This window comes from Bison bison, unplaced genomic scaffold, assembly GCF_000754665.1.
Source record: "Bison bison bison isolate TAMUID 2011002044 unplaced genomic scaffold, Bison_UMD1.0 scf7180017860443, whole genome shotgun sequence".
Classification (NCBI taxonomy): Eukaryota; Metazoa; Chordata; class Mammalia; order Artiodactyla; family Bovidae; genus Bison; species Bison bison.
This window is the reverse complement of record NW_011491015.1, coordinates 1,204,753-1,217,158: the sequence shown is the minus strand read 5'-3', so window position 1 is coordinate 1,217,158 and position 12,406 is coordinate 1,204,753. Positions and strand designations below refer to the sequence as shown.

At 45.0% G+C, this 12,406-nt stretch overlaps 1 protein-coding gene across 1 annotated transcript in view; it reads left to right on the top strand.

Annotated features, from left to right (window-relative positions):
* Positions 1–3,536: 3,536 nt before the first annotated feature.
* The window catches only part of ST8SIA2 (ST8 alpha-N-acetyl-neuraminide alpha-2,8-sialyltransferase 2), a 34,138-nt gene continuing 25,268 nt past the window's right edge, over positions 3,537–12,406 (top strand). Inside the window, exons 1-4 of the mRNA XM_010832179.1 lie at positions 3,537–3,584; positions 3,826–3,959; positions 9,164–9,226; positions 11,436–11,564. Coding sequence (XP_010830481.1) covers positions 3,537–3,584; positions 3,826–3,959; positions 9,164–9,226; positions 11,436–11,564 — 374 coding nt within the window. The remainder of the gene's footprint in view (positions 3,585–3,825; positions 3,960–9,163; positions 9,227–11,435; positions 11,565–12,406) is intronic.

Genomic DNA, 12,406 nt, shown 5'->3' with positions numbered 1-12,406 from the left:
AGCCCCCTGTACCATCACACGGGACCCTGGCTGGCAGTCCAGAAGTGACGGGTCTGTTCCAGCTTTCACTGTGATCCACATAAGGAGCTGGCAGTGCAGGAGATTGTGGTCCCTGCTATTGGAACTGTGACTTCAGGAAAGCCTTCCTCTGGCAGTAGAAGCTTATCTCCACCAGAAGGATGTCATCAGGAGACATAAAGCAAAGATGCTACGTGGAGGGGCATTTTGCTCCAAATATCCTAGAGAAGACTATTCAGGAAATCAGTCCTGAATGTTCATTGGAAGGACTGATGCTGAAGGTGAAACTCCAATACTTTGGTCACCTGATATAAAGAACTGACTCATGGAAAAGACCCTGATGGTGGGAAATATTGAAGGTGGGAGGAGAAGGAGACGACAGAGGATGAGATGGTTAGATGGCATCACCGACTCGATGGACATGTGTTTGAGTAAGCTCCAGGAGTTGGTGACAGACAGGGAAACCTGGCGTGCTGCAGTCCATGGGATTGCAAAAAGTCGGACATGACTGAGTGACTAAACTGAACTGATCCTAGAGAACAAGGTAGGAAAGCATAGCTCACAGGTCAAATCTGGGCAGCTACCCATTATCATGTGCCTCTCAAGTCAAGATGACTTGACTTTTTCTAAAAACAAGCACTTATTTATTTATATATTTGGCTGTCCTGGGCCCCAGCTGTTGCATTCAGGATCCTCAATCTTCATTGCAGCGTGTGGGATCCCCAGCCGTGGGATTTTTTAGCTGTGTCCTGGGGATCTTTAGTTGCATGGGGGATTGCAACCAGGGATCAAATCCAGGCCCCCACCCCCACACTGAGAGTGCGGAGTCCCAGCCCCTGGATCACCAGGGAAGTCCCTGCATTTTCAAAAGGTTTCAAAAAGTCAAAATAAGGATAACATCCAGTTCTTTACAATGTGTCATGCGCTGTTCTACATCTCTGCATTTATTAGCTCATTTAATCTCTACAGTCACTCCATGAACAAACGTAAGCCTGGAGCAGTAGTCAAAGATCACACAGCTAATGATTAGTTCAGTTAGAATGCAGACCCTGGGAGTCTTATCTCAGAGCTTGTACCCTTAACTTGCTTCCCCTTATGACAAGTTCTCTAGCACTGTTAGGGTGGATAGACTGTAAGTTTAGGAGAGACATTCAGGAAACACAGTCTGATAAGTTCACTAGAAAGAAGCAAGGGGACAGAGTTTCTGTTGGGAGGGATGAAAAAATCCTAGAGATGGTGATAGCTGCACGATCTTAAGAACAGACTGGATTCCCCTGAATTGTACACTTAAAAAGGACAAAATGGAAAATTTGTGTTATGCACATTTTTCCACAAAAAAGCCTTTGACTGTGTGGATCACAACCAACTGTGGAAAATTCTTAAAGACATGAGAATACCAGACCACCTTACCTATCTCCAGAGAAACCTGTATGCAGGCCAAGAAGCAACAGTTAGAAGTAGACGTGAACAACTGGTTCAACACTGGGAAAGGAGTACATCAAGGCTGTATGTTGTCAGCCTGCTTATTTAACTTCTATGCAGAGTGCATCATGTGAAATGCCCAGACTGGATGAATCACAAGCTGGAATCAAGATTGCTGGGAGAAATATCAACAACCTTAGATATGCAGGTGATACCACTCTAATGGTAGAAAAAGAGCCTCTTGGTGAGGATGAAAGAGGAGAGTGAAAAAGTTGGCTTAAAGCTCAACATTCAGAAAACTAAGATCATGGCATCTGGTCCCATCACCTCATGGCAAATAAATGGGGAAAAAGTGGAAACAGTGATACTTTTATTTTCTTGGGTTCTAAAATCACTGCAGATGGTGACTGCAGCTATGAAATTAAAAGATGCTTGTTCCTTGGAAGAAAAGCTACAACAAACCTAGGCAGCATATTAAAAAGCAGAGACATCACTTTGCTCACAAAGGTCCGTATAGTCAAAGCTATGGCTTTTCCATTAGTCATGTACAGATATGAGAGTTGAACCATAAAGAAGGCTGAGCGCTAAAGAATTGATGCTTTGGAATTGTGGTGCTGGAGAAGACTCTTGAGAGTCCCTTGGACTGCAAGGAGATCAAACCAGTCAATCCTAAAGGAAATCAACCCTGAATATTCATTGAAAGGACTGATGCTGAAGCTGAAGCTCCAATACTTTTTCTACCTGACGCAAAGAGCCTACTATTTGGAAAAAGACCCAGATTCTGGGAAAGATTGAAGGCAGGAGGAGAAGGGGGTGACAGAGGATGAGATGGTTGGACATGACTGACCCTAGATCATCCTTTTCCTTGCTTTTTGCCTCGCCATGTGTCTGGGGCACCACATACTTAGGTGTCCTTGGATGGCATCACCAACTTAATGGACATGAGCTTGAGCAAACTCCAGAAGATAGTGAAAGACAGGGAAGCCTGGTGTGCTGCAGTTCATAAGGTTGCAAAGAGTCAGACATGACTTAGAGACTGAACAACCACCACAAAAAGAAAAAGCCAGTTTAAAAAGCACGCTTGGAGCCTGTTGGGAGCTCTCACTCCATGTGACTGGCGCTAAATCATCCTTTCCCTCACTCCCTCCTCACTGTGTGTCCTTGGAGGAGCAGCAGGCAGGAGCCCCAGTGGTTTCTGTGCACAGCATTCAGTATCCTTCCGAAACTGTGAGGGAGGAAGCAGTCATCTGCAAATTCATGACTTGTGCTTCAGTTTAATCTTCTGTTCTCAGGACTAATCAGCTGTTTAAGTTGGGTCCAGACTCTTAATTAAAGCTGTCAGCTCTTGAAAGTTCATTTACCGAGCCTGACTCTCCAGTGAGAAACCAAGGATCTGGGAGATTCTAATACAGCAATGAGACCCCAACACACTAGAACGTGACCTCACCTACACACAGCTGGGCTTGGATGAAGAGGCTAAACAGAAACACAGTTTTCAGGTTTGCTCATTGCTTTTCACTGAAAACAAATCCAACTATGCATGGTATTCTCTTGTAACATGCTATTTTTATTTATTATCTTAGCTACTGCTTGGAAAGAGTATTTTGTTTGTGGTGGAAAGTAGACTAACTTCTCAAAATGTAGCGCTTTGGAGTAATCAACCTCCATAGTAACTATGGCTGAGAATATTGGGCAGGTCACCTGGACAGTGGTTGTTTTATTGAGTTCTTTATAGTGTGCAAAGTGCTTTCCCATATATTTTTTTCACTTGGATGATCTAAGCCTCTTTGTCTCTATGATTTCAGAAGTTGATTAATTATCTTTAGCAGATTTTTCTCACCAGATCATCTTCTTCTGTCACTCAACCAAGCAGGTCTCAGCATTCCCCTGTCACAAGGGATGCAGGCTTATTTTAATAACAATAGAGGCCAAACCTAGTTAGAAAAAAAAAAAATCCCTTGCCAATTCATGCAGTTCATTTTGAGCCAAACATCTGCAGCCTGAGTTTCTTTGAATGACAGTATGCCCCATTCTCTGGGTATCTGAGAGGTGGAACAGTGTCTTGCACAGGTATAAATAATATGTGGGAACACACTATGCAAGCTACTGGAAAGACTTACGAAGAAAAGTCCCAGTTGAACAAGGTACTGTGCAAGGCTAAGAAGGTGAACAAGACAGGCTCTCCCTGTTTTATTATAAGATTTATTATTATTTAATAATAATAGATAATAATATCTATTAATATATTATATATTAATACATATAACAATATCTATTATTTAGATAATATCTACAATAATAGTTTACTGTTATTTAAAATAATAATAATAGGCCAACAGATTGGGAAATGGCTGCTGTTGAAAATGGTGTTTTTTGTGCTCCCAGATCCCAAGAGAGGTGGCAGGCCACGTCATGCAGGCTGCAGGGAGTAGCCCCAGCTCCCTTAAGAGGCAGAGGAAGGGGGAGCTGTGGACAAAAGCCTTTATTGTGGTTTGCAGAGGAAGCAAGGGTGAGGCTGGGTGAGCAGCTTAGGACTGGAGTTTTTGATAACTTCAGCTGACCATGGGGCATAGGAGCTGACCCTGTGTGTCTGAGATAACTGTAATCCCTGGGTTTATTAAACCAGATAGATGCATAGAAGTCCAGTACCTAGCTCTAGGTTGATTTTGGCAGGTGGATGGTGACCCAGGGTGTAAGATCCCAAAGAGGGAGGTGATGGGGCAGGGGAGGGGTTGGGCTCCAAATTGGTTGGTTTGCATTTGAGAGATGCCCTCCCAGGCCGGTGGTTTACTATCTCTAGGAGTCTGCTAACCCTGAGAGAAGCTGCCCCTCCAAAGTCAGCAAGCCCCCAGATGTCAAAGCATTAGATAAAATAAAAGACATGGTTAGTGCACGCCACCCAGGGGCTTCCACTCTAGTGTGGCGAGCAGCCAAGGAAGCGGAAGCCCGAGCCAAATCTCGAGACCTTGGTTCCTTCAACTATAAGAGGAGGAGTTTAGACTAGATAAATGACAACATTTCTTTCATGTCCCTATCTGTGATCCCATACAATAATTAAATATGAAAAAGGTGACAAATGGTGTAGCGGAACGCTTTGGGAGGAGAAGAGAAAGGTGGCTGAGAATTGAAAATTGGGTTTTGAGCAGAAGCACAGGTGTTGAGCTTGGAGTTTGGCATGGGGTTGGGCTTGGGAAGGTGGTGGAACGGTTGGCTGGTGAGGGAGAGCAGGGGCGGGATTCATCTCAGAGGCACCAGGTGGAAGACAAGAGTCTGAGCAGAGGTTCTCAAGTGGAGGTAATTCTGCCTCCCTGCCCCAGGGGACAACTGGAGGCATTTTTGGTTGCCACAATTTGCGGGGTGTGGGGAGGGCTGCTCCTGCCTTAAAGCAGGTAGAGGCCAGGGATTCAGCTAAACATACTACAGCGTACAGTTAGCTGCCCCGACACCCAACACCAACCCTGAAACATCAGTAGTGCTGAGGTAGGGGAAAGCCAGGATTAGAGGAAGTTTTAGTATGAAACCCCGGAGAAGGGAAAGGCTACCCACTCCAGTATTCTGGACTGGAGAATTCCAGGGACTGTATACTCCATGGGGTCACAAAGAGTCGGACACGACTGAACAACTTTCACTTACTTTCTTAGAATGAAAAAGTGCATGGTTTGTGGCCTGAGTGCTTCTCATAACCTGGCCTGGAGGCAAGAGAAGAGAAAGATGGTAGGAGGCAGTTGTATTCAGCATTGCATCCTCTCCAAACCCCTGGTTACAGTAAACCAGACAGATACCCAAATGCAGGGTTCCCCTCACCTGGAGCCCTCTCATATTCCAAAAAGGACGCTGGAGAGAGTTTGTTGAGCTTTGTTGTTTGTATAAGCAGAATTTTAAATTTTTATGAAGTCAAATCTGTCTGCATTCCCTCTTAGGGTTTCTTCTTACACTTCTGAATTTTAGAAGTCCTTCACATTCGCTCCTCATACCTCATCAAGATTTGATAAATATTCTCTTCCATCTTCATACCAATTTCATATGGATCGCCTTCTTTAAATATTTAACTCTTTAATTCAGTCTTTTCCAGAGGTGCTACAAGAGTTCTTGGTGATAATGTAAGATGATTCTAGGAATTCCATTGATAAATATTTTGGGGGGTAATGGTTTTGTGTTCTTTTCAAATGAGTATATATTCATGATATGAAACCCATATTTTAACCTGGGGCGTTGCTTAGGTTAAGAAGTTTTAAAAAGATGAGTCAATTTGAAAACTTGAGTATATAGTAGAATTGGTGATAAACAAAATATGGCAAACTGCTGATAGGAATAGGAGCATTATTACAGTCTGAGAAACACTAGTTAAATCCACTTGAAATTTCTAAATCAGGGAACACTTAACCTGATTTCCCTCCAACTCAACTCCAGATTATTAAGCAACTACTTCAGACCATTTATCGAATTTCTCATTGATAATAATTTTTAAAAAATAATACATCAGTTCTAGACAATCTTTTCGTTCCATTAACCTTTCATTAATCTTGAGCTATGACCACACTTTTAATTACTATACTTGACTTAACATTTGGCCCAGTGACCCTTCCCTCCCGACAAGGAGTGCTGATTTTGAAAACGGGGGTCAGGGTCAGGGCATGGTGAAAGGTCAATGACTTGTAGACAGCAGCATGCCCAGGAGAGCCCCTGGGCTCTGACCTAAGTATAATAGATTATGATTGCAGGCCGGAGCTGGCCAGGTAGTCCTAGACCCTTGAATTAGAAGTGCGAGTGCTCTGCCATCCCAAGGGGAAATGAAGAGAGACAAGAAAGAGATATTATGCATTGATTGCAACGTGAGGAACCAATGATACTCTGTGCAATTAAAAACTAGACTGAGTGTGGTGAAATCTGAGACCTGAAGGGAGGCCTGGAATGAGGCACTGGGTGAGTCATAGCACCCTTCCTGCTGCTGCTCATCCGGCTATGAGGCAGAATGATTCTTATTGCAAACAGTGTCGAAAAGACATTTCAATCTATCAGGAAAACATAAACACACAAGCACACACATACACACACACACACACACACACACACACACAATGTTATATCTACAAGTATGTGAATCCTAAAGAAATTTAGGATTTCCCATTTCAAACTTAAAACCAGCGAGGAAATAGGCATTGGCTTCCCCCACAGAGTTCCTGTTAAATCAGTATTCTTTAAATACACAATGATTTTGCAATGATTTTAATTGTTTCTTTGAAGTATACCAGCACCTTGGCTGAAGGTCTAGATGGAACTTTTAAAAAATGAGAAAAGTATGAAAAACATCTCCTTAAACCACATATCCTACAAATCAGTGGGGGAAATTATTTAACCATTAGTCTTGATCTTGGGTGGCCTTGCCCTGCAACGGCCTGGGTTCCCAGCCAGAGATTGAGGCCAGGTCATGGTGGTGAAGGAAATGGCAACCCACTCCAGTAATCTTGCCTGGAGAATTCCATGGACAGAGGAGCCTGGCAGGCTACAGTCCATGGGGTTGCAAAGAGTCAGGCATGACTGAGCAACTCTCACTCACTCACTCACAGTGCTGAAAGCACCAGATCCTAGCCACTAGACCAGTGGTCAGTGACCAGGGCCCCGGCCTTCAGCTTTGCAGAAAAGAACTCCCACAAAGACAAAAATAGTGAAGCAAGTCAAGTATTATATTAAGAAGACAAAGAATTACGGTACATGTGGATAGACACATGGGTGGACTCGGGGAGAAATAGAGTCGCTGAGTCACACCCTCGTGGCAATTTGAATTACTTCTATGGGACATTTCTTCTGGGTTTCCTTTGGCCAGTCATTATGATTTGCCTGGTTCACAGTCTCTATCTGATACACCTCAGGATTCTCCCATGTGTGAACATGCATCTCTTAGCCAGGATGGATTCTACCAAAAGGGCGTCTGGGTAGAACCTCCCTTAACACGACTCCCCTTTGGCCTCCAAGGAGCCTTTTCTGTGCGTGTGTGGTCAGGAAGGTCTCCTGACTTCAGGAATGAAACTTGTGGTCTGAGCAGGGCCCAGGCTCCTCTCTTAATTGTCCTGCTACTCTCATCTTGGAGTTTCAGTCAAGAGGGAATGAATCCAATAGCTTTGCCCTGGGTGGGGGAGGTCCATCTGCCTCCTGCCTCAATCTCACATACAACTTTTAAAAACACACACAGAGTACAAAGTGGGCTGAATAGCAAGGCAGAGATTTATCTCTCCCCTGACCCAGTGCAACTGGCAAAGGAGGGTGAAACTTCATGGCCCTATAGCCCCCACCCAGAGCAGAATGTGACAGAACTGAAGAGTCGGTGGGACTGGAAAGGGCCTTAGAGTGCTTTGACGCCCACAGCTTATCCTCCAGAGGAAGAAGCAGAGGACACTAATACTTACCCATCTCCTGCTCCCCACAAAGTGACACTGCTATTATTTTTCCTGCCACCAAAAAGCAAATCATTTTCACATTTGGTTGGAGGCACTGGTGGCGTCAGTCTCGCTGCCTCTGTTGAACTTCTGAGATCTTAACTTTGGACACAATGTGGTGGACAACATCTCACCACAAGTTGTTGTTGCTGTTCAGTCACATTATTCAGTCGTGTCCGACTCTTTGTGACCCCATGGACTGCAGCACACCAGGCTTCCCTGTCCATCACCAACTCCCGGAGCTTGCTCAGACTCATGTCCATTGAGTCAGTGATGCCATCCAACCATCTCCTCCTCTGTCATCCCCTTCTCCTCCCACCTTCAATCTTTCCCAACATCAGGGTCTTTTCCAATGAGTCGGCTCTTTGCATCAGGTGGCCAAAGTGTTGGAGCTTGAGCTTCAGCATCAGTCCTTCCAGTGAATATTCAGGGCATAATTCCTTTAGAATGGACTGGTTTGATCTCCTTGCTGTCCAAGGGACTCTCAAGAGTCTTCTCCAACACCACAGCTCAAAAGCATCATTTCTTTGGCACTCAGCCTTCTTCATGATCCAATTCTCACATCTACACATGACTGCTGGAAAAATCATAGCCTTGACTATACAAACCTTTGTAGGCAAACTGATGTCTCTGCTTTTTAATACACTGTACAGGTTTTATCATATCTTTTCCTCCAAGGAGCAAGAGTCTTTTAATTTCTTGGCTGAAGTCACTGTCCGCAGTGACTTTAGAGCCCAAGAAAACAATCTGCTACTATTTACACTTTTCCCCCATCTGTTTGCCATGAAGTGATGGGACTGGATGCCACGATCTTTGTTTTTTGAAAGTTGATTTTTAGGCCAACCTTTCCACTCTCCTCTTTCACTTTCATCAAGGTAAGTGAAAGCAAAAGACGAAGGGCAGATGCTGAGTCAGGCTAGAGTTAAGGCTGAGTCATGCTACAGCAGGGGCTGAGTCGTGCTAAAGCATGCTAGCCTATGGGGTTAACCAGAGGGGATGAATCCCAGAGGAGTCTGTCTCGAAATCAGGTGAAATTCTCAAGTGGAAACCTAGGTGGGAATTGAAACAGTGCTCAAGTGGGAGGCAGGAAAGGACCTGAGGTCAGCTTCCCCCTCAAAGGCTTGGATTTGTGGCTAGATCAGGATGCTGTCCATTCTGGAGAAGCCCCGGCGAGAATGCATCCTCCCTTTGTACTTCTTCAAGGTGGGCTGCAGGAGCTCTCGGCAACTGAAGAGGGCTTTGCAAAAAAGAGCTGGATTTATAAATAATGCATTTCCTTTGTCTTGCAGGAATTCTGGAGGCAGAGGTACAATCAGATCAGCTGTGAACAGCTTACATAGCAAATCTAATAGGTTTGTAAATTAGATTTTGTGTTCATTTGTTTTTGCTATAAGGCAGCTATTAATCTGCTTCTCCTCTTTGCTGGATGGTGCCTTTCTTACTTAGCAAATAGATCTGTTTCGTTTCACTTTGGCTTTGCATTTCTCTAATCAGTGTGTGTAGGGGGGTGGCGGGGAGCTGTTGATAGAAGAGCCCAGGAAATGGCCCCAGTCTAGAGGCTGCAGAGATGGAAAATTCAGATGGGTAAGAGTCTTTCTGAAAAGGAGCCCACCCGCTTGGAGGCACTTGAGCCACCAATGAGCTTATTCATAACTTGAATTTTTGCCAAATAATGGAGACTCTGAAAGGAATCAGGATTTCCACCCCATTTCATGGGGAGAGATTAAGATGGAAAATAGAGCACTCAGAAACTTTGTTGAGGCCTCTTACAAATATTTAGGAAGTCATCTCAGAACTGTTAACCTTGATTATTGAAAGTGAAGTGAAAGTCACTCAGTCATGTCCCACTGTTTGTGACCCCACGGACTATTCAGTCCATGGAATTCTCCAGGTCAGAGTACTGGAGTGGGTAGCCTTTCCCTTCTTCAGGGGATCTTCCCAACCCAGGGATTGAACCCAGGTTTCCTGCATTGCAGGCAGATGAGCCACAAGGGAAGCCCATGATTATTGAAGGTGCACTCTAAATCTAAAAGAGTGTTTCCCCAAATTACAGTCTTTGGCCAGAGGACAGCTTAATGCTGGAGAGTGAGAAAATGCTTTACAAGCCAACAGACCCAGGCTTGCCACTGGCTATGGTTGGACCATGCCTAGACCCGATTCAGAGAATATCTTCCTCTTCCACACCCTCTTTCTGTAAATGGGAAAACTGAGGCTCAGAGTGATAAAGTAATTTGCCTGTAGTCTCATAGCTTGTGAAATCTTTCCACTACACCCTCTGCCTCTGTTTATGAAAACAGCAAAAATTGCAAAGGGTCAGGTCTTCTGTTTGCTTTGATAGCTCCCTTTAGGCCTGTCAGCTGGAGGAATACTCAAAACCCTCGAATTTTATGTTCTCTGCCAAAGTTGCATGTTTTTTAATCTCTGACAAGTAGTATCAGCCAGAGGAGTCAGAAGTTTTGGGAATGGAGGTATGTGGGGAGAAAGCGAGTCCCCCAAATAAATTTCTTCTCTACCTACAAAAAGCAAAATAGAGCCCTGGGTTTAGACCTGTTAAAAGGATTTCATCTCTTTTAGCATGGCTGTTCCAAGGTAAATGCAGAGGACATAGATGTTTGGTTTGAATCCTTTCAAGCTCCAGAATTTGGCATCACAAATCCACTTGTCATTCTAACTGAGAGAATGTGCTGTCAGGACACACAAAAGGAACTTGCAATGTGACCCACATGCACCACAGTGGTTCCCGCGCTGCCTTTAGAGATGTAATTGTAACCTGGTTTCTTAGAAACCCACTAGCATAGATTTCCAGCAGCTGAATTCAAGCAGGTCCTGTAATGCCTGAGTCAGGTGGGAAGATGGTGGTATGCACCCAGAATTATGTATGAGTGGCCTCAGGCATTCAGAGCCAGCCAGCAACTTCATCCATCCAGGCTCCCCTAGAGTCAAATTCAAATTCAGCAACCACTTATTTATTGAGCATCTGCTATGTTAGACCATTGGGGAATGCAGAAACGAGTGAGGGAGGTCCCCTGCCGCCAGTCTAGTGGGGGAGAGAAACAGAACACGAATAACTCTGGAACAAGGCGGGTGTTTGAAGAGGCATCTTACAAACGAGGGATAATGAGATAAGGCTACATCCCATTGCCCCAGTACGAGTTTTTGTTTTCCTCTTTATTAAGTTTGCAAACCGTCTTATGATACGAGGTTGTTAATGCAAGTGCTCTGCAGAGTTTTGCAAAAGTGGCTTGAAGAAGGATTACTGTTCCGACAGTGACTGCTAAGTTTCACTCAGAGGAAACGTTGTGGGTGGGAGAGGGAGAAAGATAGTTTATTACCCCCTTTCCTGTCTCCCAGAATATATGTAGGTTATACCTGAGGGAGAGAGTTGGTGCATTCTAAAAGATAAATAGACTTCCTTCCCTTCCCAGGTAATAACTGCAATTTTGCTCCTCCGAAGAAGTTTACATTCAAGCTTGTGCAAAAACAAAACGATTAGGCTTGTCATTGGCTTGCTAACAGATCATGTCTCCCCTCTTCCCCTTTTTTTCTCCCCCCCACTTCCAGAGCTGAAGTTGTGATAAATGGCTCCTCGTCGCCAGCTGTTGTTGACAGAAGTAATGAAAGCATTAAGCACAACATCCAGCCAGCCTCGGCCAAATGGAGACACAACCAGACGCTCTCTCTGAGGATCAGGTAGTGGTAATTACCTCTAGGACAAGAGACAGACTTGGCCTTCTTCGGCACAAGCCAGCAAATTGCCACTCTCCATCACCTAAGCAAGTCAGAATAGAAATAAAATGTTTACCTCCAGCCTAGGCAGGTTTCATCTCTAAGCGATCAATTGGAAATAAAAACCCGAGACAAGCCCAGCAGCCCAACATGTGTGTGCGGCGACTGGAGTGGGGAGGGGGCAGGAGCAGCCAGCTGAGGTCCTGGGTTTGGAAGGAGTGAGGCTCTGGGTCAGCAGCAGAGAAAGCCTGGCGGGGGTAGGGGGGTGGGCACAGAGATCACAGATGGCTTCCTTCCGGAGGAGCCTGAAGCAGCAGTCCTTGCTGCTTCCATCATCCATCCCCAGCTTTCAGCGGCGAGGGTCCTCCAGTTTGCCTCTGGAGAGTTGTCCCCTCCATGGTCCTTGGGTCAGCAAGGACATGACATGATGTAAATTAAATGACACGAAAATAAAAAGTCACATCCCAGCAGCAGGTGACCCAGGAGCTGATGGGACACCTAACCACAAAGGGAGGGTCTGTTTAACCAAAGAGCGGCTCTTGTCTTGATCTTAAAAAAAAAAAAAAATTGATTCATTGATTTATTTTTGGCTGTGCTGGGTCTTCGTCGCTGCGCAGACTTTTCTCCGGTTGCAGTGCATGGGCTTCTCATTGCGGTGGATTCTCTTGTTGCAGAGCACAGGCTCTAGGGCATGTGGGTTCAGTAGTCGCCGTGTGTGGGCTCAGTAGTCGCCGTGTGTGGGCTCAGTAGTCGCCGTGTGTGGGCTCAGTAGTCGCCGTGTGTGGGCTCAGTAGTCGCCGTGTGTG